Source organism: Danio rerio, chromosome 3 (assembly GCF_052040795.2).
Source record: "Danio rerio strain M-AB ecotype USA chromosome 3, GRCz13ab, whole genome shotgun sequence".
Lineage (NCBI taxonomy): Eukaryota > Metazoa > Chordata > Actinopteri > Cypriniformes > Danionidae > Danio > Danio rerio.
The window spans coordinates 15,362,328-15,388,690 of record NC_141023.1 but is presented as its reverse complement, the minus strand read 5'-3'; the positions used below and the strand labels follow the sequence as shown (position 1 = coordinate 15,388,690).

At 35.7% G+C, this 26,363-nt stretch overlaps 3 protein-coding genes across 57 annotated transcripts in view; 2 read left to right on the top strand and 1 right to left on the bottom strand.

Moving 5' to 3' along the window:
* Nucleotides 1-5,280: 5,280 nt before the first annotated feature.
* On the top strand, nt 5,281-9,145 carry mrps34 (mitochondrial ribosomal protein S34). Of its 4 annotated transcripts, XM_087243410.1 has the most exons (6): nt 5,305-5,351; nt 7,540-7,683; nt 7,946-8,268; nt 8,362-8,404; nt 8,534-8,838; nt 8,954-9,145. In XM_087243410.1, the coding sequence occupies exons 2-5, from the start codon at nt 7,629-7,631 to the stop codon at nt 8,833-8,835; spliced, it is 723 nt and encodes a 240-aa protein (XP_087099536.1). In that variant the 5' UTR covers nt 5,305-5,351; nt 7,540-7,628; the 3' UTR covers nt 8,836-8,838; nt 8,954-9,145.
* A 2,932-nt stretch (nt 9,146-12,077) lies between these two features.
* nme3 (NME/NM23 nucleoside diphosphate kinase 3) lies at nt 12,078-21,790 on the top strand. Of its 3 annotated transcripts, none has more exon segments than NM_130928.3 (5): nt 12,078-12,178; nt 15,415-15,545; nt 18,129-18,230; nt 18,314-18,426; nt 21,154-21,790. In NM_130928.3, coding segments are annotated over 5 exon segments (510 nt in total). In that variant the 5' UTR covers nt 12,078-12,132; the 3' UTR covers nt 21,272-21,790.
* A 2,475-nt stretch (nt 21,791-24,265) lies between these two features.
* mapk8ip3 (mitogen-activated protein kinase 8 interacting protein 3) overlaps nt 24,266-26,363 on the bottom strand; it is an 87,580-nt gene continuing 85,482 nt past the window's right edge. For 36 of the 50 annotated variants that reach the window (XM_087241962.1, XM_087241933.1, XM_087241939.1 and 33 more), the window contains 1 exon segment: nt 24,266-25,701. In XM_087241962.1, coding sequence (XP_087098088.1) covers nt 25,577-25,701 — 125 coding nt within the window. In that variant the 3' untranslated portion in view covers nt 24,266-25,576. 50 annotated transcript variants of the gene reach the window in all.

Genomic DNA, 26,363 nt, shown 5'->3' with positions numbered 1-26,363 from the left:
TACTCGAGTGATAACATTTGAATTGGCTGCGCAGGCCTACAAAGCTGATTCATAATATTTGATTAATATACAGTACTGTGCAAAAGTCTTAGGCCACTAGTATTTTCACCAAATAAATAAATAAAATTTAGAGTCGGTTTATTATATATTTTTCTGCAGCATGTCAATTTAAATGTCAAGTTACATTTCCAAATGTTATTTTTGTCATTTATAATTGTAATTCTACAGTGAATTATTGTGTGACAACAGCCAGCGCTCCACACAGAGATCTGATCTTATCAGTCATGACATGAAGAAACAGAACTCAGACTAACTAAATTCAGAAGAACTTTGGCAACATCTCTTAGACGCTTCAAAAATATTTGATTCCAAAAACACAAATCTGACAAAGAAAAAACTACCAGCAAAGCTACAGTACTGTTTAAAGTTTTAGGCACTCATGTTAAAATACTGTAAAATTAATAATGCGTTAGTATGTTTTATTTATCAACTAACTTAAATTAACTAAACCAAATCACCATTTGCTACAGGTGCACATAGTTTTTCAGGTAAGTTTGCAGGTAGGTTTTTTTGTCAGATTTTTGTTTTTTGGAATAAATTATTTGTGGTTTATAAAAATAGTTTATTATTTTATATTAAAAACGTGTAAGATGATTTGTATATTATGAAATTTGTTGCAAGATGTTTTAACGAAGTAAATAAAGTAGAAATATAGCTTTTTCTGTTCTATTTGTTATTTAAAATAAGTAAAAAAAGATGAAAAACTATTTAAAGATACTTTCAAAAATATTCAAAACGTTTACAAGTGTTCACGTTGTTGTGCATGCTGATATTACATGCTGTATGGGAGATTTATGATATGCCTTTGAGAGTGTTTGTTAGTCTATAAGAAACTCTCTTCCGCGAGCATGAGGAGATCGTCAGCATTCTGTGTCGGTGACGTCGCGTTCTAAATATTCGATCAGCATTCTATAAAAGCCTTCAGCTCTCCGTCATTTCTCTCTCAGTGCATCTGGGGTTCCTGTTGTACTTGACCAAGGAGAGTTCATTACCAATGAGTGGAGCCACGCCAATTTCAGGAAGTCCGCTTCGTGAAGCTTCACTCGGGTCCGTCTATGTGTAGTTCTTCGCGGTTGGAAACTATATAGTTTACTATGGCAATTATGGTTAGTAAGGTTACTGTTGGGTGTTGTGATGTTTTTATTGCCTTTTCAGCAGGGTTGTTGAGCAAAGGAGACATCTTTCAAACAGCCGCGCTTACAACACGTCCAAGACGAGCATATGTGTTTGAGCTTTTTAATGTAATGTAAAGTTTTCTTACTGTAGTATGTTCCAAGTAGGTACCGGAGACCACCTAGTGGAAGGGGCTTATGCCGCAATTAGGCAGGGTTTAAGGTTAGTGTAGTAGACATTATTAAAACACAACAGGTTACAATGAGGTTTGTGTTTAGGGTTGGGGTGGTGTAGTAGATATTAATAAAACATTGCCGGGTTAATGTGAGGTTGAGTTAAGGGTTGGGGTAGGTGAAGACCTTAATAAAACACAACAGATTGAACGTTGAATAATTGAAAACTCCAGGGGCTCAAGTCCCACCCACTCTTGCAGCTGGTTCAGACCTGTTTATAACCTTCACGTATATGCAATAAAATATTTTTTCTAAATGCCTGAATTGAGATTTTATTTAGTCTATACCCTCTCCAGTACAATGCATTTTATATAACGTGGTTTGATAATGGTAAATAAATTTTTCCAACAAATAGTTGCTACAAATACATATTTATTTCACCCCAGCGTATTAAAAATATCTTTATTAAAAAGGGGTTTTGTCAGGATCAAAAATTATTCAAAGACTCGAGGAAGATTTATTTTCTGATATTTTAATGTTCTTGCAGTAAGGGAACTATACAGGAGAAACCCAAGAGGTTCCATTCTGGTTGCTCAAAGGGCAGTCCTCTGAGGCCAGTTTATACAGGCATACAAACAGATGATGAAGCATTGTCTTTAATCATTGGTCTAAACAGTTTGTTTGGTAGAATCCTATTGATCATATTAGTCAAATCATTGTCAGCACAATATTCCTGCATCTGGCACATTTCAACCATTCAATTGATTGAAAACTATAGTTGAGCATGTGATTATATCAAGAAGCACATACATTTTGAAGTATACAAATATAAAATAGAATATTAAAAATATAAAAAATTTAATTTTATACTTAATAAATTAGCATAAATATTAGGGATATGTTGGATACATTTTTATTTATTTCCATACATTCTATTTATATAAAGGAACCCAAAGTTAATATTAAATGTATACACATCGCATGGCATATGCTGTATTTTCTAATCCTGGCACTGACAGCAATATCGATATATCAATAGAACTCAATATTCCGCCCAGTCCTATATTTTTACTTTTTAGATTGCTTAGATATGGGTAGTACTATATGTGAAGTATCAATATGGACTCTTTTGAAAATGTGGTTCTTTTGAAAAGGTAATGCCCCAGTAACAGCTCCCATACCTTTATTTTTGAGAGTATTAAGCTGACTGAAACGTGTATGCTTATCTGCAGCTCATAAGAAGCAAAATATTGATCTGTGATGATATGGCAATGCTAATGTTAAGTGTTGTGTCCAGTGTCCAGCAGTTGGTGTCCCAAACTAAGCTCTTGTGCAGCCCTGTTAGAATACCTGCAATTTGTGCATGTGTTTGAAAACGTAAAATTCTGTAGCGCATTTAGTTTAGGCCAGTGGTTCTCAAACTGTGGTACGTGTACCACTAGTGGTACGCAAACTTCCTTCTAGTGGTACATAGAGGAATTGCTGAATAATTAAAGTAAAACAAAATGAACAATTTTAACGCTTTGACCCATACGATAACAACAATGTGATTAGTAAATTGATATTAATGGGCTAAACCTTTTATTTTATTTTCAATTTTCTAATGTTTGTTATGTATTCTATCATGTGAAGCTAATTTGTAACGGTTGTTGGGGGCGTATCCCGTATTTTTATATCCCAATGTTGACATGTATGTCAACTGGGGCACTTCAGATCATTTTGGATGGGCACTTTCTATCCAAGACTAAAAAGGTCATGTGCACTGCACAGGTTGATGTGTGCAACTACCTGGGTTCAAGGAACATTTCCAGGTTTTGATGAATAGGCTACTTTCTGTTAATACTTTACATTTAAGTACAGCAGTTTTCTTTTTACTTTTAAGAACAGTGTCATTTCTAATTAACGTTTAGAAGCACAATTAAATTTAAACATTATTTAATTTTTTTTCTGTAAGCACAGGGCAGTGTTGATGTTCAATAATGTTTAAAGTGGCTGACAATAGTAAATATTCATAATAATAGAAATAATCTGCCTCATTTTTGAACTGTGCAGAGCTTCAGCTGCTGAATTAGGCCTACTACGCTACTGTAATTTAATACTGGTCTTTATGGTGGTACATGGAGAGACTTGATGAAAAAAGTTGAACCACTGGTTTAGGCCATTTGGTGATTTCAGTCATCATAGGCATCCTTTAACTTCTTCTTAATGGCATGCAGTCTAAACAGACTCTCGATCATTGTGTATAATGATTTTGGATCTTCTTGGACACTTTTTTTTTGCCGTTCGATTGAATAGAAAATCCAAGACAGATTTTTGTACTTAGCCTATGACCAAAGAAAAAATAGTCATACATTGCAGTTTAAAGGAAAGTAGTGCAGTGAAAGCACTGATACAGCACTAAAATGTATGGAAGTAAAAGTACACATTTTAAAAAAAAATACTTGTATAGTAATTCCAGAGGAAAAGCTACTTACAGATCTTTCTATATCCTGAAAAAATGCTCAGTGCTTAGTAAATAATAATAATATATGTTTCTTGATCAATAGATCAGCATATTAGAATGATTTTAGAAGAATCCTATGATACATGTCATTCTGTGAGGTGAAACTGAAGCAGTGTACTTTTTGAACTGTTTGATCAGTGTTTGTCAAAGTCTACGCGGAACTGAACTATTAATACAATGTTCAAAATGAATTGGATAAAACACTGCCTTTCCCAAAGTATATTCCAAATCTTGTCTTTAAAAAATGTGGTGGATTTTTTGCTTTCTTGTGACTACAAATGTAATAAACTTCCCAATAAATTATCAAACTTTCAAGCAATCATTAGAAGCATGGAAAATTGCCTTTAAACTTGCTTTTCTCCACATATGTGCGTTCTATGGGATAACCAACATGTGTTGCATAAAAACAAAAGTATATTTTAAAAAGATTGGTTTAAAAAGGGAATTATTTTTGTTTCAGATTTACTAAATAGCAGCGGTGAGATTTATACTTATCAGGAAATTCTTTCTTCTTCAGGGACTGTTGTTTTACATAATGATTATAATGTACATGTGAAAAGCATCTCTAATAAACTGCTTTACTTCATGAAAATTCATCTTACTTATAACTCAGTCTCAAAGCAAATTCCAAACACTCTACTTGATGCTATCAGTATCTTAGATAAATAAATGTAATAACTTCCATATCAGAAAATGTCCAATTCAGAATAGTAGTTGTTTCCCGAAAGCCATTTTGAAATGGAAACAATATTTTTCTTAACTTTTATAGATGATATTTGGTCAACAAGTAATAAGCTTTTACTCCCGAATAAGGTAAAAGAAATTCATTTCAACATATTACAGAGGTACTACTGTCTCTGCAATATATTTATTAATACATTTAAAAGTGACATTTCACCACAGTGTTCTTTTTGTAACACTGTGTCTGAAAGTCTTGTACACCTATTTTGTACTTGTACATTTTCTGAAAACAGGTTTTTAGGGTTGATTTTTGATTCATTTTACAAAATAATTAATTTTGACGAATGCATGATTATTTTTTGGAATATTTAACTGGCTATGATACACTCGATAATGCTTTGAAGTTGATCATTTTCTTGGGGTAGTTTCACATACACAAGGCAAAAGTAATGTCTATTACTCTCTCCTTTAATTTTTTCTGTAAAGATTTAAAAATATTTCATAATTATTTGACCTCAATTACAAGAAACAAGAAAGCTATAAAAACCTCTGTAATAATGAAAAACAAAACAATATCTGTACAATCATATATGTTAATTATTATTTTTTGTTTAAAGTATGTTCTGCATCACTAAGTTTTGTATGACTGTTACATATGTTTTCATATAATCCTGTATGCTTGTCAGTTATATGCATCAATAAATTATATATATAAGTCTACGGGGAACTGGAACGCGCACGCGTTTTTCGCACGGACATTTTTTCTCGACGGACAGGAGCGAGTGTGACGTATTTGTGTGGAGGTCAAGTCAAACAAGCAGGTAAGAGAACAGAAAAATGCGTCGCAATTTTGATAATTTATTTTACTGTTCGTCGTCGGCTTTTGCTGTAGTGTTCGTGTTTTCTCCTGTATGATGCCTGCTGTTTTTAATTGAACGGTTTGAAACACGTGCGAGTGTGTGTGTGAGAGAGAGAGACTGCAGCTGGTGCTTACTCTGCTCCAAACCAGTGACCGCAAATGTTCATCACATCTTTTACACCAAACCTCTAAAATAACGAGGAAAGTTGGCTAAGTGGACACTAAATTGTGTGTCGTAAACTCTGTTATCACTAACGTTAGATAAATAAGTCACGTGTTATTTCCTAAAACAAAGGAACACACACGTCTCTGTTGAGCTTCTTTTAACCCTTTAACAATATGTTCATGTGATGGAAAACTTACGACAGTTCATAATTTAAAAGCCATTAAAGTCGATGTGAGGTTGGAGAGTGGTCTGAGGCAAAAAACGAACGCATTTCAATATAACAGTATAACTTATTATACTCTTAATAATCGACTGATTTGTTGTTATATCCAGCACACAACATCAAATCTCAACATACAAAAAGGTCATTGAGGAAACCGTTTTCAGTTAATTTCTTTTATTTTAGCCCAGAAGTGTTTAAACTGCTTATTATGTGGCTTATTTTACTGGTCATAGATATTTTCTACTAACAATGAATCTTTAAGTGTGTTAATTTCATGAACAGTTTGAATAAACTAGAGAGACAGCATTTTATCTATTGTTTATGCTATTGTTATTATTATTATTTATATTGTAAGATTAATCTAGTGGGGGAAATTATTTAAAATTAAAATTGTAAAACTGATGTTTATGTTTTATTCCATTTGTATTATAATGTTTGTTCTGCAGGCGAGCTTCATATGTGTTAATTTTAGTTCATTCTAACATTTCAAATTTGAAGTCATTCATTAGTAAATGTTAGTTAATGGATTAAAATCAGCAGTGGAAAAAGGCAGATGTGTTACATTTGTGTTAATATCAGTTATTAATCGATTTCTAATCAGTTTACAACCAATATTTTAACAACTAAGAGATAAACATCACATAACATAATTAAAACTTGCATTTTTCTTCATGGGTTTAGTTAAATTAACTACAGTATTCCAGTTGGGGGGGATATAACATTACATTTTTTAAAATTAATATATATATATTTTTTTTCCTTTTAGCCTGAAATTGTTAATCCATAAAGCTTTTGTTCTGAGGTTTGGTAACACTTTCCAATTTGAACACTTACCAAACACTTTTAACACGTTAACCCCCCAGCAGTGTTTTCACACCTAGTTTGAAAAAAAAAGTCAGGAAAGTGGGTGAGTCCAGCTTTGTTTAGGTGAGAGTGTTGAGTGGTGAAAGAAAAGGGTTTGCATGAAAAGGGGAGTTTCAGTCACTACAGCTGTTTTTTTACAGCGTCAACACAGAGGCAGATGCAGGGGAGAAAGACGGTGACTACATTTACATAGACATCAGTAATCAAATTATTAGCCTTAATCTGAATAAGATAATAGTATGATTAAGGTGTTTACATAAGTGGCTTTTTGAATGTTCCTTTCATGTTCCCGCTTGACTGGTTATAGCACATAATTCGATTGGCATCCTTGCCAAACTATCCACATTTCCATCCGGAGTTTCATTTAATTAATTTAATTAATTAACTCTGACACACATACACACACACACACACACACACACACACACACACACACACACACACACACACTCATACTCATCTGCACTGGTCACTTTATGCAGACACACCATACTACCTCCCAATATGTCACTGTCACTTTATCACAATTATCATGTTTACAAGTTCTTTTTGCACTATACTGTTCTTTATCTGCACAACTCTGGTTTACTTTGCACTCATTTGCTATATGCCCTTAATGTCACTGTATTGTTTACAATTTTTATTACCTATGTATATTTTTAGACCACATTTATGTGCAATGTATATACTGTAAATTTTCTTTTTCTTAAACTCTACTACTTTTTATATATATTTTTTATATTAATGTTAAGCACCTTGGGTCTGAGAGTAACGCAATTTTGATTCTCTATATGTCTTGTACATGTGGCTGAATTGACAATAAAGCTGACTTTGACTTAATTTCGGGTGTTTCATTCTTATTTTGTTGACTTTAACTGCAGTTTCATTTTCATTCAGGAACATTTCATGCATGCACGCGTGACAAACAAGATATTGGATGTGAGGAACTGCTGGAAGGGTGTAGTTTTAATGGAATACTGTACCGCATGACTTACGGGAGAAAAAACTCTGCATTTCTCTGTAGATACAGACACTCACTCTGTAGGTGCAGAGAAAAGCATCAAACAGCCGTGTGTGTATAGACTATCCTGTCACAAATGTGACAAATCATATGCGGGGGAAATCCTACACGACAGTAATGGTTTGATTAAGGTGTTTACATTCTAAGACCTAGTAGTGTTAGTTAATGGTTTGTTAATACAGTGAATTGTGGCCTAAACTAAAGGGTTACAGAATTTGAGCGATGTGCATCAACTCTACAAGTTTGGTGAATCCTTCATGTTTTAAATTTTGTTTTATTCAGGCATAATGGTAAAGAAAAAGCGTTTGAGGCTTATAGCCGAGATGGCACGGAAGATCCGAGCTTACCGTGAGCTGAAGAACCGGCCCCGGGACTCTCAGCGCTATGCTTTAGACTACGACACCATGACGCGGCCCTTTTCTGGAAAAAAGCTGCCGGTGTTGGCCTGGAAGGATGTGCAGAGAGAAACCCGCCTCTTCTCTTTACTGTCCGGCATGCGCATGTTTGGTTTGGGTCGACTCTTCACGCGCAAATCCTGGCTGGACGAGCACACGGAGCCCTGCTATTGGAAAATAACCAAAGTCAAGGTGGACTACACAGCAGAGGTACAGTTGGGGTTTGACGTTAAATCAAATAAACACATGCAAATTATTATACACATTATAAAAGACACTTTTTTTCTTTTTTTTTTCCTTTAGAACATGGATCACGGGAAAGCATGGGGCGTCCTAACATTTAGAGGTAAGACGAGTAGTTTTCTATAAATAACTAATACACAATCAACTCCACATTTTCCAATAACACTAGCTGATTATATCATATATTTTGAGGAAATCTGAATAGAAACGAGACATTGTATGTCTATTTCAGGTAAAGAGGAGCCCAAGGAGCGTGAGGTGGACAAGGTGATGTACCATGACTGGCGACTGGTGCCCAAACATGAAGAGGAGGAGTTCAGGCGCTGTGAGCCTGTCCCGGAGCCTGCTGCCCGGTCAGTGCGGTACCCTCCCCTTCTGCGGGCCATGATACTGGCACAGCAGGCCAAAGAGCAGGGGGTGGAGGTCAGCACTCTTCCAGAGCCCCTGCTGCCCCTCAAACGAGTGGTCACGCTCAATCAGGAGTACTTCAGGAGACAGGATGAGCTGAAGAAGCAGGAGGGAACGCCCGTCTGAGGGGTAAAGGTCACGCTTTGATGGGAACCACTTCTGCTCCTAGGCACTTTTTAAAGAGCACTGCTGGCTGTAAAGACTGACTTGTGTTTGATGCTGTTTTATTCTCACTAAAATATAGCTAGGTTCATCGTACATCTTCATGTGGATATGCAGCTCATGAAGAAGGAAAAGGAGATTTGACACAGTTGTATCAAGGTGACCAAACTCAAAAGCATAAGACTTTTTGTTTTTTGTCACAAAATCATGTGTCTAATATTTGTGTTAAAATGATGAAACTGTTTGCTAATAGCAAATTAAATGTGTAAAATGATATTGGTGTTTTATTGTAGTTTGTAAATATGCATCAAAACTAGGGTTGCACAATATACCATTACAGCACTGATATCGCAATATGCAATGTCCAGTCTGAATTATAGTTGACCAGGAGCTACAGAATTGTATTTAATCACTGTATTTATATGGAATTTATATGATTTATGCAAGAAAACATTTCTTACTTAGAATTGATGTCTTGTTTGTAGTCCAAACATCTACATTTCAAAGTGAAAACAAGATTATTTCACTTGCCCACTGGCAGATAATTTCCTCAAAACAAGCAAAAAAAAAAAAGCCTCTTCCTTTTCACTTTTGTTCTGATGGTGAAAACTAAACAATATTTTTACTTGCTCTAAGATTATTTTTATATTTGGACTAGAAACCAGACAAAAAGTAAGAAAAGCTTATTATTTATTATTATTTTTTTGCATTGATTATTCAATTACTCAACCTGACTCCCCAGAAAGCTGTCCAATTATAATATTCAAACTATCTTCTGAAAATATTCATGTAACAATTTATCGCAAAAAAAAAGATCGCAATATCAGATCTTTCCGATATTATGCAGCCCTAATCAAAACCTCTTTAAAAACTTCTTAAAATTTTAAATAAACTTTAATTTTTTTTGTAAAAGTCAAGAACATATTCAGATTATAATTTCCAACAATATTAATTGATTAATATTACTTTAATATACTTTATTTATTTGGAATTATATTAAAAAAAAAAGCATTTCTCAATTTATATATGAGCAATTCCAGCGTTATGGATGACATTTGCAGTAAAAACTCAAAACATAAAGAGTTACGGGATCAGAAAAAGATCAATCTGTAAACATATTTTATATTTTTAATGAGGTAAATAAACATGCATTATGTATATGACCAAAAAAAGTCTGCAGGTTTGCAGTGTACAACATACTTTGTTCAAATTACTGACACTTTTCCGTTATGGGTGTGACGGATGTGAAATTGCCACTTGTGTGACTTTGGTAAAGCAGATATAATAGTTTAAAAACACTGACAGAGATTTTTGAGTAGTTTTTGAAGTACTGTAAAATACTTGCTTACACAAAAATGTAAAAATAATTTCTCTATTTTGGTAAAAACTTTATTAATTTTCATGGCAAGATTGACATGTGCATGGAATTGCTAATATACAGCTGAAGTCAGAATAATGAGCTTCCCTTTTAATTTTTTTCTTTTTCAAATATTTCCCAAATGACGTTTTAAAGAGCAAGAAAATTTTCACAGTTTGTCTGATAATATTTTTTCTTCTGGAGAAAGTCTTATTTGTTTAATTTCGGCAAGATTAAAAGCAGTTTTTAATTTTTTATGAACCATTTTAAGGTCAAAATTATTTGCCCATTTAAGCTATATTTTTTCAATAGTCTACAGAACAAACCATCATTATACAATAACTTGCCTGATTACCCTAACCTGCCTAATTAACCTAGTTAAGCCTTTAAATGTCACTTTAAGCTGTATAGAAGTGTCTTGAAAAATATCTAGTCAAATATTATTTACTGTCATCATGACAAAGATAAATCAGTTATTAGAGATGAGTTATTAAAACTATTATGTTTAGAAATGTGTTGAACAAATCTGCTCTCCGGTAAACAGAAATTGGGGGAAAAAAAAGAAAGAGGGGCGAATAATTCTGACTTCAACTGTACATATTTTACTTATATATTTGTTTTAACATTACAGTTTAAAATGTGCATTGCTTTTCTAAAATGGGTGGATCATCAATGTCTTTAGTAATATGTGGCCCAATTACAAGGTGTCTCCCATTTTGGTGTCTGCATTAAACCTTTAAGGTACATTCCTCGAAAATATTTTCTTGTATTGAACAATATGCTGACACAGTTGTGATGAATCGAGCAATTAAAATAAAAATGATAGCCTATGGATAAAAGGTCAACAGGGTGGTTATGATGCCTGTTAAAGGGTTAAATTCAGTTTACAAGAATGATGTTATTATTCAAAAGGTTCATGTTAAAAGCAGTTGTTTACTTTGTAAACATAAAATGTTGAAGTATGGGTGAAATTTTCCATTTCGTCTAACATATTCATGTACAGGGCATCACGGTGGCGCAGTGAGTAGCATGATCGCGTTACACCAAGAAGGTCGCTGGTTCGAGCCTCGGCTTGGTCGGATGGCGTTTCTGTGTGGAGTTTGCATGTTCTCCCTGTGTTTGTGTGGGTTTCGTGCTCCGGTTTCCCCCGCAAGTCCAAAGACATGCCAAATAGGTGAATTGAATAAGCTAAATTGTCCGTAGTGTATGTGTGTAAATGAGTGTGTATGGGTGTTTCCCAGTGCGTAGAACATATGCTGGATAAGTTGGTGAATCATAACGCTGTGGCGACCCCAGATTAATAAGGGACGAAGCTGATAAGAAAATAAATGAATGAAAAAATATTTATGTACAATGTGCTTATTCTGGCGCTCAATTGTAGTAAAATTACAATATATAAATAAGTACAAGTGATCGTCCTACAGTTTTATCATACATTAAATGACTCAAATTTGCTAAAAATGGCTAAAACAGTTTTGATGTAAAGTGGCAAAATACAAAGATACAAAATGAAAATGAATTCGTATTTTGTGGCTCTGTGAATGCCATTATTATTATTATTATTAATAATATTATTTCGTATATAAAGTGTTGTTAAACGGAATGTGTGTTGGTCGTCTGGTCTAAATCACTGAACATGCATGATGGTATGTTTGTTTTGTTCAGATTTTTGGACGCGTTCAAATGTACGGGGGAGTAAGGCTGTAATACACTCGAAATGTACCAAACATCACAAAAACAAAGGTTGGAGAAGTCCTGAATATACTCACTTTCCGTGTGTTTTCTATGTAGTGTGGATCTGAGACGCGCACGCGCATGTCACCTAGCGACACTCATCATCAGCGCGCGTTCTCGTCTCCTCCTCCTTTCTGCCGAAAACTCTTGAGGATTCCTGCACGGAGAAGATGATCATACTTTGCTTAACCATATTTGCGAACATCTTCAAGCCAGGTAAGATGTCTCTTTAAGGAGCCCGATATGTTTCGTTTGCTAACTCAATTTGAAGTGAAGGTATTTCCTCAAGATGCTCATGTCTGAAGCTTTGTTCTTGTTTGCTATGCTAACGTTAACTAACGTTACCCAGACCCAGATGAATGTTATGTTGTTTGCTTTTTACGTCCATATAACCTCTTTTTATGTGACTGTGAGTTATTTAAGTGCTTTAGAAAAGACATGACAGCAACATACACTTACGTTAACTGAAGTATTTCACTTTAACATGCGGCCCATTCACGTCAATGCGCTGCATAAGTAGGTTAGTTGGCGTCACGTCTTAAAAATGTGTCGTTACTCCTAATATACTGTTTATAAATTGGCCTTATACGTTGCTCTCTAACCTGAACATTCACAGCCTTTAAATAATAAAAACACTCACTAAAACGCGTTTTCTTCACGTTCTTGGCTTGATCCTATTACTAATGTAGCTTGCCTTCTTGTTATTGGCTCTTCGGTAATTATATGCGCGGTACTCGTCTCTGATTAGTCAGCTAAGGCTCCGTTTCGCGCTAGAAACCTGCACACACACACACACACACACGTTTATAATGGACTCCAAAAGGTCATTATCTGATGCAGAAGAGCTCGCGGATTTAGCCACAAAACACGCGAGGATTATTGAGTCAGGTATGCAGAATTAACACCTGCGCGCTCTGTAATAAATCTATAGTTATTTTATTCAGTGCAGCCTTCAATTCAGAGTCCTCGAGCAGAGACGGTGTGCTAATATCATTATTGACTACTTCTGTGTGTAAGATTGTATTATTTAAAAATAATTAATTAATTATTGGTGTATTAATTTAAAAAATATTAATTTAACATGCACATAGACGTGCTCTGATTCACCTTTGAGTATGTTTGTGACCTGTACAGGCTGATGACGAGAGCTTATAAGAGGTTTATTGCTCTGATATTAATAGGATATTAAAATGACATGTGCTATGTTGTTTCTTTTTTGTTCTTCTGCATTAAGAATATGCAGATCTATTTTGAAATGTATGTATGTATATATATATATATATATATATATATATATATATATATATATATATATATATATATATATATATATATAGTGTATATATATATTGTGTATATGTTGGATTTTATTTAAACAAATCAATTTAAATGTATCTATAGTAAATAAACACAGGAAATACATTTTATATTTATTTTCCGATTTGGTATTTTTTTAAATGATCTAAATTGATTTTATATATAGAGACTGAAGATTAACAGACCACAGTCGCAGTTATGTACTAAACTACCATTATTATTATATGATTGCCAAAATTGACCAATGGGATTTAAGAGTGAGTAGTGAAGTAGAATAGATTATTGGGGGAAAAACTCATTCATTGTCTCATCACTGATGTTCATATTTAGCTACAGTTAAAGTCAGAATTATTAGCCCCCCTTTGTAATTTTATTTCTTTTTTAAATATTTCCTAAATGATGTTTAACAGAGGAAGGAAATTTTCACAGTATGTCTGAGAATATCTTTTCTTCTGGAGAAAGTCTTATTTGTTTTATTTCGTTTAGAATAAAAGCAGTTTTTAATTTTTTTAAAACCATTTTAAGGTCAATTATTTGCCCCTTTAAGCTGTATTTTTTGATAGTCTACAGAACAAAACCATCATTATACAATAACTTGCCTAATTACCCTAACCTGCCTAGTTAACCTAATTAACCCAGCTAAGTCTTTAAATGTCTCTTTAAGCTGTATAGAAGTGTCTAGTCAAAAATATCTAGTCAAATATTATTTACTGTCATCATGACCGAGATCAAATAAATCAGTTATTCGAAATGAGTAATTAAAACTATTATGTTTAGAAAAAATCCGCTCTCTGTTAAACAGAAATTCAGAATCTGACTTCAACTGTAAATCAAACCTGAAATATATTTTTTTACAGATGCAACCAACAATGTTTAATGAAAAGTTTTAGATTTCGGTCACACTTTACAACAAAGTTCCATTTGTTATTGCTAGCTAAATGTGCCATTTACTGCTTTGGTTTAATAAGTTAAATTGTCCTCTGATATCCACATCATCGGTTTATGGTTTCGGTTAGTTAAAAAACATCTCTAAGACAGTTTTATAAGCTCATTTATTACTTCATAAAATACCCATAAATTCAGAAGGTCCATGATTGACCATGTATGGACTGTGTCATGAATATTAATGAGCTCTGCTCTGACGTGCTGCTTACACACACACAAACACAGCATGATAAACAAATATAAACCCAATCAAAGTAATGTTAACCTGTTTTGCACACCAGATCTGTTGTGGATAAAGTCTAAATGATGATTAAACTTGACAAAAGAGAGTGATAGAAATGTATGGTGTTTTATTTGGAAGCTATAGTAAAAGTAAATACAGGAATTAATATCAGCCTCTGCAAGAACAGATGATGTTTGAGCTGAGTGATTTGTTTCATGCGAGTGACCGACGCATCAAATTTCACAATAAATATGCTTAATGTCTGTTGTCTCACTAGAAATCATTGTTGCTTATCAAACACAGCCTGAGGGGTGCATGTTAATGATTTAATTAATGAGCTTGATGACACGGCTGCTCGTCAAATGTTTTATGAACGACCCAAATTTGGTAGACATGCAAAGTCTTGCACTCTTGTTGTTTTGTCTTCTGATTGGCCTGTTGTCAACTGGAGTTTTACACATGAGAACGAGGAAACAGGGGTGTCTGAGGCTCACAGTTGCCCAGATTTCTTATACTGATCTTTTATTTTTCTTCTATGCCTTGGTATACCTAGATTTTCATTTTAGGGCACCTTTAATCTATTCATTAACATGAACAACATGTGCAACATTTACTAATGCATTAATAAAGTCCAAAGTTGTGCTTGTTAACATTAGTCAATGCATAGTATGCAGGTAAATATTGTATTGTTCATTGTTTATTGGATGTTAACATGAACTAATGTAGCATGATTAACTAGATTTCTTCATTATTTTTAGGTTTGTAGTTCAAGGTCAGTCTTGCACCTTTGTCATTCTGTCCACTTTTCAAAGACTACTTAGCTTCATCTCAGATGTTGTGATTCACTTTGCAGCTTTATGGTTTATAAAGCTTCAACAAATGCTTTATTATAATAATCGCTGTGTGAAAAAAACGTAAGGATTCACTGCTGTTTTTAAAAGGATTTGATTTGGGTTATTTCCTGCAGGATGGACTGGTGCAAATGAGCGCACGTTCCTGGCAGTGAAGCCGGATGGAGTTCAGCGCAGACTGGTGGGTGAAATCATCCGACGATTCGAACGCAAAGGTTTTAAACTGGTCGGCATGAAGCTCCTGCAGGTGAGAACCCTAATACAGCATCTTCACTGAGCGTTCAGCAATAAATACATACAGTAATAAATGACAATGGAAAACAACTCATGCTGTTGTGAACAAGATTGCACATAATATACATGCTTGGTAGGAAAAGGCAACAATGCATTGTGAGTCAAAATTATCTCTTTTTGTGCCAAAAATCATTAGAATATTTAGTAAAGATCAACATTTTGTACATTTCTTACTGTAGATATATTAAAACCTAATTTTTGATTCGTGATAAGCATTGCCAAGAGCCTAATTTGGACAACTTTATCTCTTGTGTACTGATCAAAGCGACTACCCTTTTCTTACTGTGTTCATGGATGTTTTTGCCCCATTGACTTCCATTATAATGACATTCTGTTTGCAGTGACACCAAATAAATCCTGCATTCTTAAATGTTGGTGGTGTTCTCTATTGGGAAGAGGTCAAATGTGTCATTTGTACTGGTGATTATCTGTTGGCAGCATTAACTTTAAATAGGCCTGTGCAAACAAAGTTTCTGGCTTTTATACGGAGTTCTGTGACCTCTGTAAAGTTGGCACTCCATAAAAACAAATAATCCCCAAAACTATGCCATTCATTTGTGCTGAGATATTAAGCAGTATTTTTTTGACCGTGTGAACTTGTTGCTCAAACGACGTCAAATCAGCACAGGTCGTTTGTGCTCAGTTTGTGCTGTTAAGACAAACACTGTATCTCTTTTTCTCGTTTAGATACAAGTAAAATATTTCGGGAGCCATAACAGTACTCTTTACCCCATTTCCTCTAAATCGCACCAAACTGGTGCTATTCGTTTGCGCTGTTAAAACAAGCACTTTGTTTATTTTTGTTGTTTAGATTTAACCAAAACATTTCGGGGGCCGTGATGTCACTCTCCACCCCAGATTTTCTTAATCACACAAAACTGGTGCCATTTGTTTGTGCTGATTTGTGCCGTTAAAATAAACACTGTATCTGTTTTTGTTGTTTAGATTTTGCCCTATCAAAATATTTCAGGAGTTTTGACATCACTCTCCACCCCACATTTTCTAAATCACACAAAACAGGTGTCATTCGTTTGTGCTGTGACTGGGGTGAAGAGTGACGTCACGACTCCCAAAATGTTTTGGTTATATCTATCTGTTTTAACAGCACAATCTAGCACAAATCCAGCACAAGTCGAAGTTGTTTGAGCAACATGGGGTGGAAAGTGACGTCACACGGTCAAAAAAACAATGCTTAACATCTCTGACCCCAAACCAGCACTCAAATTTTTGCAACACAAATGTAGCACAAACAAATGGCATAGTTTTGGGGATTCTTTGTTTTTCTGGGGTCCCAACTTCATAGGGGTAGTTCTGTGGAGTAAAACAGCAGATTATAGTGTGTATATAAATAAACTTACCGTGTTTACTATGTTCTGAGAGCTGAGCTGCTTATTTAGATTTTCTCAGGCATAACAAGATAAGTGTGCAAAGGATAGAAACTAAGCTTTTTTTGCACTCAACTGATGATCAACAATAAAAAATAATAAATTATACTCTGCCCAACAGGGAAAACCAGCGACAATCAAGAATGCAGGATTATATGCTGTCATGGCTTTGCAATCCAAAAATCTCATTATAATGGAGGTCAATGACCTCAGTGAAGTTGGCCCCCCACGCCACACAAAGCATCAGCAAAGTTCCGTTTGTGCTCTTTCTGTTATTAAAATATGACACATTTAATTATGGGCGATGATGTTGTTTCTGTTAATAACAATATTCCACATGGAATATTCCACATGGCCGATGACGTCACGAGCCCCTAACGCCCACCAACCACAACCCCCTCTCCAACAAACTCCAAAATCCAAATTCCCCCCAAATTATTTCATGTTTGTGCTTCGTTTGTGTGGCAGACATTTTCGTTTGTGCTGTTTTGGTTTTTGAGATATTAAAGTAACATTTGCTGGTCATTATTTTAGCGGTCACGCAGCCCCCACCCGTACCTCCACCACTGACATGCACCTGCATGACTGCTGCATGACTTCCAAATTTTATTTCAATATCTCAAAAACTAAAACAGCACAAATTAGTATTTTTGCAGCACAAACAAATGAGACTTTTTTGCTGACCTTTTGTGGTGGGTGAGGGGCCAACTTTACGGAGATAAGTCAATGGGGCAAAAACAGCCCCAACATACCGAAAGGGTAGTCAATAAGCCCAAAGTCTATTGTTGAATTCTTTGAAATTTTCAAAGCATTTTCCCAAAATATGTGTCAAAATAAGATTAGTCACTAAAAAATCATTCCGCTAGCCGGAGCACAGAGAAAGTTGTGGCCAAATTAAGACTCAAAATCCCCCCAGAGTGTATGAAAATATCCCCAACAGCACACAAGGGTTACAGACGATTTTCTCAATATTCTGATTTTCAGCTTTATCTCAGCCAAATAGTGTCCTATTATAAACTATACATCAGTGGGAAGCTTTATTCAGCTTACACATCTCAAATTGATGAGAATCACTCCTCGTGGTTTGTGGTGCAGGGTCACATATAGATGAGTAATGTATTACATATTAAGATAATGTGTTTATTGTTCAGGCATCAGAGGCGCAGCTCAGACAGCATTACTGGGAGCTGAGAGAGAAACCTTTCTACAACGGCTTAGTCAAATACATGAGCTCTGGACCCATTGTTGCAATGGTAAGATCATCATCATCAGCATCATCCAAAAGTTCTACATTCACAGCGTTTGCATCTAGAGCCTTCTGTTGTTGTTTTGTTAGGTTTGGCAGGGGCTGGATGTGGTGAAGACGGCCAGAAAAATGCTTGGAGAGACAAACCCAGCAGACTCCCTGCCAGGCACTATCAGAGGAGACTACTGTGTGGAAGTGGGCAGGTTAGTGTGTCTGTGCATGCTTTAGATGGATGCATTGAGGATAGAAGATGGATGCAATGAGGGTTAATAGATGCATGGATAATAGATGAATGTGTGATGTCTGATATAAATGCTAATTAATTATTAATTAACTTTAGGAGCTGTTCACACAGAATACTTCTTTAAAACATTAATGATGCTGCATCTCATGCTTGAATGTTAATCTGGCCTACAACATGCACAGTGTTGTTACAGTAAGACTTCACTGCTTTATTTATGCAGACACAAATGAGACCTGCTTGGAAAGACTTTTGTTACTCTTAGGTTGTTTAAATTTCTTATGGTTTTACTTAATGGAGCTGAAAATTTCATTATTTCTTAAGTGAAAATTAGCATCTAATACAGTAACTTCTGTTACAAATAATATCTTTCACCCACTGTTGATGATGGTTAATGGATGCATTATTAATGTTTGCTAATGGGGTTTTATTGTAAAGTCTTTTCTTTTGTCATTTATAATCCTTTTGTGGTTCAGTTAGTTTAAAATATTAGTTTTCTCTGAGCAACAGAAGATGGATATAAACAGTTAAAGACCAAATGATTAGCTCTCCTGTAAGATTTTAATAATTTTTCAAATATTCCCCAAGTAATGTTTAACAGAGGTTAGACTATTTCCTAACATATTCTAAAGAAAGTCTGGAATTTTAAAAAGTATGTCTATTATTTATTGTAAAAACAGCTACGGTCAATATTATTAGCCCCCTTAAATTTTATTTCCCCCAACTGGCTACAGAATAAACCAATGTTGTCCAATGACTTAACTGGGTTAACTAGGAAAGCATTTGAATAGCATTTTAAGCTGAATGCTGTATCTTAATTATATATTTATTTAATTTCATTTCAGCAACAAAGGCTTTTTTGTCAAAAACAATTAATTAAAAATAAATAAAATAAAAACCACAAACAAACAAACAAGGATTAAAAAAAGATAAGATTTTTAATGATAATAAATATGATAACTCTATAACTTTTCCTGGTAAAAATTTGCCAAATATCAAGGTGCATCCGGAAAGTATTCATAGCACTTCACTTTCTCCACATTTCTTTGTTACAGCCTAATTCCAAAATGGATTATATTAATGGATTTCCTCAACATTCTACACACAATAGCCCATAATGACAATGTGAAAGATTTGTTTAAATTGTTGCAAAATCACATGTACATAAGTACTCACAGCCTTTGCTCAATACTTCGTTGCACCTTTGGCAGCAATTACAGCCTCAAGTCTTTTTGAATATGATGCCACAAGCTTGGCACAGCTGTCTTTGGGAATTGTTGCTCATTCCTCTTTGCAGTTCCTCTTAAGCTCTATCAGGTTGGATGGGAAGCGATGGTGTGCGGCCATTTTCAGATCTCTCCAGAGATGATCAATAGGATTTAGGTCTGGGCTCTGGCTGGGCCACTCAAGGACATTCATGGAGCTGTTGTGAAGCCACTCCATTGATATTTTGGCGGTGTGCTTTGGGTCATTGTTCTGCTGGAAGATGAACCTTTGCTCCAGTCTGAGGTCAAGAGCACTCTGAAGCAGGTTTACATTCAGGATGTCTCTGTACATTGATGCATTCATCTTTCGCTGGAGCTCAGACAGAGACCATCGGGTTATTGATCAGCTCTCTGACTAAGGCCCTTCTCCCCTGATCACTCAGCTTAAGCTGGATTTATACTTTCGCCTGGTGCCGCATCGCACACCTCCGCTGAGCGTGATATATACATATACATATAAATATATATATATATACATATATATATATATATATATATATATATATATATATATATACATTTGTGCGAGTGTACCTTGTGAAACGGACGAGGTTTTTATACTTGACGAATTCAGCGTTGTGATATTCTTTAAAATGACAACAGAAACTGACTGTAAAGTCTGATGGATAAACGGAGGAGTAGGAAGTTTCCGGAAATGTCATATCATTAATATCCTTTTAAAACTAATTATTTTTATGATTGAAGGATTTTTATAATCATTCAAGATTTTTTGTTAGTCAAACTTTGATGATTCAGTTGCTTTTGTTCATATCTGAGACAGTTTTACCTATTTAAACTTTATTAAAATATTAATGACTACATATATAATTGAGTTGCTCAACAGATATATTTTTCATTATGGCAAGAATAAAAGCACACTTACTGTCATTTACTTATGATAAAAGGCAATAATGGTCCAACATTCCTGAATATGATCACCAATCATGCGTAGAAAAACAGGCATCAGCATCAACAAATAGGTTTCAATATTACTTTACAGTTATAAAAGAAATAATTTGTTCCTTAATGACAGTTTTGTAACTATAAATAATTTTAAATTCAAAAATAAACATACATCATTGTAAAACCTGTTAATGATGGAAAAACATTCTGTAATTGTGTACCTGGGTCTCCACTTCTGCCATGGGTCACTGGAAACAAAGCATCTAATTCTTGCAATGTTTTGGAGATAACAGTAGGCTGATTTAATAACTGCTTTGACATGACTGCTGAAACTCAGATCTGACTTCAGAATAACACCAGGATTGGATCCATTATCGATGGATTGATAGACAGATCCATAACAAGATGGATGTTTTTGGATGTACTGTTTATAGGTTATTTTGGACTGTGTTGTGTGACGTGAATGTGTTTATTTCTGTCTGAAGATTTTGCATGAATTGTTCTGTTCTTCCTGTGTGCAGGAATGTGATTCACGGCAGTGACTCTGTTGAAAGTGCTGCTCAGGAAATCTCCCTGTGGTTCGAGGATCATGAGCTGTTCTGCTATGAAGAGTGCGGTCAGCACTGGATCTACGCTTGAAATCAATCATCAAACACTCTTGCGTTCATCATCAAACACACACACAGAGCTTTATCTGATAGCTGCTTATCAAAGTCAGCTCTGCACGAGCCATTGAGTGACCAAAATATAAAAACGCTGGCTTATGTTGACAAGGTAATTGATCTGAAATCCAATTATTGGTCAAGCTTGAATGTGCGGCTTACTTGCTGCTTTTGTAAACGTGTATTTAGGCTTAGTTTGCATTTTTAGAGAGTTGGTCAATCCTGCACTAAAGTGTTTACATCCATCTAAAAGACACTGTTTACATTTTTAAATCCAACTTTTTATGTTGAACATGTTTGTCATCTTGATGCACTATGAAAAAAAAACATTTCCAAATCAAGACCTCTTAATCATGACTCATGAAAGCAATAATGAATGAAGGGCCAGCATGCTCTGATAACTGACTTGAACATCACATAATGCTTTGTTTCAGTAGTTGGAACTCACCTGACCAAAGGGCCGCCTTACTTTAATAAATTATTACTCTCACTTTGACTTTGAATCCATTATTTGTGCTAACTAAAACTACCTTTTAAAAGTTTGAGATTGGTAAGACTTTAGCCGTTTTATGAAATGTTTGGTTTATAACCACATAAAGGGGAAGTAAATGTCTTTGCATTTAATTTTGTACAAAATATAGAAATGTGTTGCATTGTTTCCCTCATTGGTTAAATCAGAAATAGGTAATGCAATTGAACAGGGTCATAATTTACTAAAAAGAGGGAATAAATGAAGTGATTGGTGTAAATTGTATTTTATAATCTCAATAAAAGGGGCCGCTCACACAAAAATGAAAATGTAAGTTTGAACCCTTAAGTGGTTCGAAATCATGATTTTTTTTTTTCATGTTTTATTCAATTCATGTTTATTTCTATAGCGCTTTTACAATGTCGATTAAGTTAAAAAGTTTTACTGAGATGATTTGTCTGTGATTGGATGCGATCAGGGCTTGACATTAACTTTTTTTGATCACCAGCCATTGTGGCTAGTAGTTTTCCAATTTTGCTAGCCCCTCGCCACTAGCCACAAGTTTGTTGTAGCGAAAATATATTTTATATGCATAAATTTGACTTATTTGATTTAAATGATTTGTTATGTCCACATGCATTTCATTCAACTTTTGTGTGTGTGTTGTGTATGAGCTTTACCAGGATTCACCTAATTGTTCTCTGGCCACAACAAAGTTAGTTCCTTGCCACATTTTTTTAAATGTGTGAAAACAAAAAAAAAAATATCAAAAACAAAAATGTTCCTAAAAAAACAATTGACATTTTAAAAAAATAGTGTCATGTATCTAAAACTATACACAGTATCTGTCCAAGCTAAAAGTTCCAGATAAGGTCCCAGCTAAAGGTCAGAAAACTATATATAAATGGAGAGTTATCTCCTACTAAAGCAATGTTTTTGTAAAGGATGACATTTAAAGCACATTAACCCCTTCAGACCCTGCGTCCATTACAATGGACATCACATGACATCCCAATTTTTTTTAAATTTGGAACATAATTCAGGTCTGAAGGGGTTAATAAACATAACTAAGCAAAAGAAAGCAGGTGAAAAACATTCCATGTGCGATAATGAAAAGATCACTAGCACATGATTACGTTAGGACCATTATTGATCTATTCCAAGAACGGTTAAAGCGAAAGCGGCAAGCGCTGCTGCTTACAAAAAATCCTGGTTTTTTTAAAGCAGCAGGAATTTTTTCCTGTCTTTTTCAAAGTGAACTGATCACTCCAGTTGCGTTTACGGGCATGGTTGCTGCTTTGCGCAACAAAATGAGAGCGCACATGCTTTTTAAAAACGCTTGCATCATATCAGCTGTGTGTGCGACACTAAAGCCCTCGTCAGCGAGTGAGGGTGTTCGCCGTGTGATCAAACTCTCATTTGGTATTCATCTGCTTGCTTTTGCTCACGCAGTTATTTTTATCAGTCACGCTGCTTCTTGTTTCTAAGATCACATTTGCACGGGTATTGTCAAACGACCATGACCTAAAATTCTAATTGAAGAGCCACCACTGGCAAATTAAAAATGATCTTCAACCAGCTAAAGTGGCTAGTAGGAGTGGTTGTCTAACCGGCCACATCTGAAATCTAGCCACATTTGGCGGGTGTTAATGCCAAGCCCTGATTGGATGGGTGTTGGCCAGATTGAGTAGTTATACATGACAAAGGAAAAAGAAGACCTGTCCAAAAAAGATTTAAGACCTCCAGATTTTTTTAAAGACTTAACATTTGTTTTTTTGAGATTTTAGACATTTTAAGATCTCACGCACACCCTGAGCAATTGACGAAAGTGAAGAAAGACAAAAAAAAAACCTTGAGAGCACCAGGCTCAGTTGGGCCATTTCTCCTCTGGCCAAAAATCTTGTGCAGAGCTGCAGTCTAGGCGCTGGATGTCCATCGTGGAGAAACTGCAGGTGTGAGCAGGTCACCGGCGTGTGTTCAGGCTGGCCCATGAGATAGTCTTTCAGAAATCAATCTGAAATGAGTCTAATGTTCTCCACTCCGCCATGACCACCACAGCATCTGCTCAGGATACGGCCTGGTCCAGGATAATGGAGACCTCTAAAACCTGTAACAATTGACTTCCAAAGTATTTTCCTACTATAGATGTCAATAGTAACAGGTTTCCAGCTTTCTTCAAAATATCTTTTGTGGACAACAGGAAAACAGTGACAATTAATACTGTTTTCTGCATGTCATGTAGAGCAGTGTTTCTCAACCACGTTCCTGGAGGACCTCCAGCACTGCAGGTTTTAGATGTCTCCTTTGTCACACCAGTTACAGGTCTTTCAGTCTCTGCTAATGAGCTCATGATCTGAAACAGGTGTGTTTGGTTAAGAAGACATGGAAAATGTGCAGAGCCGGTGGTCCTCCAGGAACGTGGTTGAGAAACGCTGATCTAGAGTATTTTAAGTGACAAAACGATGACAGCGTTTTAATAAAAAATGCCGCTGAAGACGGACGTATTCAGCACATAAACGTTTATTTCTTAATACTTAATACCACACAGAGAACACAGAGTGATGATTTACATACAAGGCGATTGGGCGGGATGTCCATCTCTGTCAGACCGACAGCCAATCAAAGGCTTCGATTTACCTCATGCTCACTATCCCAGAGGGAAGGCAGCAGATCCAGTCAGCACACATCTCACTGAGGCGGAACAATAAATAAAGGACTGCAACTGGGGTTAAAGAGATGTTGCTTCAAAGCACAGGTGTCAAACTCGATTCCTGGAGGGCCGCAGCTCTGCACAGTTTAGTTCCAACCCTAATTAAACACACCTGATCAAACTAATTAAATCCTTTGGGCTTGTTTGAAACCTACAGGGAAGTGCGTTGAAGCAGGGTTGCAACTAAACTATGGCAGACTACCCCAGCTTTAAAAGAAATGAAGGGATAGTTCACCCCAAAAAACAACATTCTAGCATTTACTCACATTTCTTCCAATCCTGTACACGTTTTTTTGATATAAAGAAAGATATTTGGAAGAATGTCAGCAACCAAACAAAGCTTGCCACCCATTTACTGCCATGGTATTTATTGTAATCAATCTGATTGGTTGGTGACATTCTTCCAGATATCTTCCTTTGTTTAACAGAAGTAAATGAGTTTGGAAGAAGTTGATGATGAATAAACGATGGCAGATCTTTCATTTTAAGATGAACTATCTCTTTAGTTTACAATATTTTAGATGACACTGAAACATGTTTGGGTTGTGCAAGACTTCCAGCCGATCCCGATCGTTCATTTAATTATCCTCATCTATTGCCTCACATTTCTCTCTGCAGTGCAAGATTCAATCCAGTATTTACATATTGAGCTCTCTTGGTTTTGCCCTCTTGTTTGCATGTACACCAGTGTTTCCAGGATGATCTCCTGATTCAGTGAGCTGTGTGCTGAGGGACTGTACAGATAAAGGTCAGGGTTATTTGGCAAAAAAGAAAAACAACTGGGTAGTTCTTTCAGGAACTTAGTTTTGGTTCTGGTTTAAGCTGTTTATATGCATTTCCTTTGAACTCAGTAGTAAGATGCAGGACGTTTTGATCTTTGTGTGTGTTTTTGGAGGGAAACGTTATGAGGTGGATTAAAGGTAGTTATAATTGAGGGAAATACAGGCTAATGGGGTCAATATAAGAGTTTAAAGAGGGGTAGTTACAAGGCCGTGGTTGTTACGGAGCGTGGGGCGAAGTTACAGAAAGGACTCATACTTTGTCTTTGGGACAAGGGGAATTTATAGGGGGTGGGGGGTACAGGCAGGAGGTGTTTGTTTAAATCACTCCGGAACATAAGAAACCTGCCAGACGATGATATGACTCCTCTCTGCTTTAGACAAGGCTGGCTTCATCTGAGGAGCTTCATCGTCGTCTGCTTCCTCCGTCTCGTCATCCTCACCGTCACCTGAGAAACATGTCAGTTAGGATTAGTTGTTGTTTGTATGCTCAGGCATTCTGTTTGAATGCGGAAACATCAAATTCTCCAAACTTGCTTACGATTCAATTTCATATTAGGAGTCACGAATAAAATTAAAAAACAACTCTATCTTAGTTTCATTTCTAAACGTTCCAATCACACAAAATCTGCAGAAAGTCAGGTCTGGTCCAAGACCCTCCCACGGAGAATTGTCAGTCTACATCGATCGATGATTGGCTCCTGTACTAAAAGGCAGGGCTTCATTCACCATATTGATCGTTACACTTTCTCCCATTCAAAACTATACGAGTGACACTTCTTGGGTATTCTAGAGTCTTTGTTAGTGTTAAAACAGTCTAACTGACACTGGAATAAATGAGTTTTTGAGGCTATTCCAATAGCATCAACAAGCTTTTCCCTTTATTTAAAGTGCATTGCTCGTGTAGAGTTTGACATCCCATTCACACGGGGCTTCAGTGTCAACGCTTGACAAGGGGGAAGGTCTGAAGTTGGGGCAGACGCGATCGTCATAGCAGCATCGGCCAATGAAATTAGTCAGCAATTGGCTAGTGTCTGAGGTGGTGTATTTGCATACAGCGATTTGATTGGCTGATGCTTCTGTCGGCGCTTGAAAAGTTGAGCAAGTCACA

Coding starts and splice junctions, on each gene's coding strand:
- mrps34 (XM_087243410.1), top strand. CDS start 7,629: ATGACTTACGGGAGAAAAAACTCTGCATTTCTCTGTAGATACAGACAC. Junction 7,684..7,945: donor TAGATACAGACACTCACTCT/GTAGGTGCAGAG, acceptor TGTTTTATTCAG/GCATAATGGTAAAGAAAAAG. Junction 8,405..8,533: donor GGGCGTCCTAACATTTAGAG/GTAAGACGAGTA, acceptor TGTCTATTTCAG/GTAAAGAGGAGCCCAAGGAG.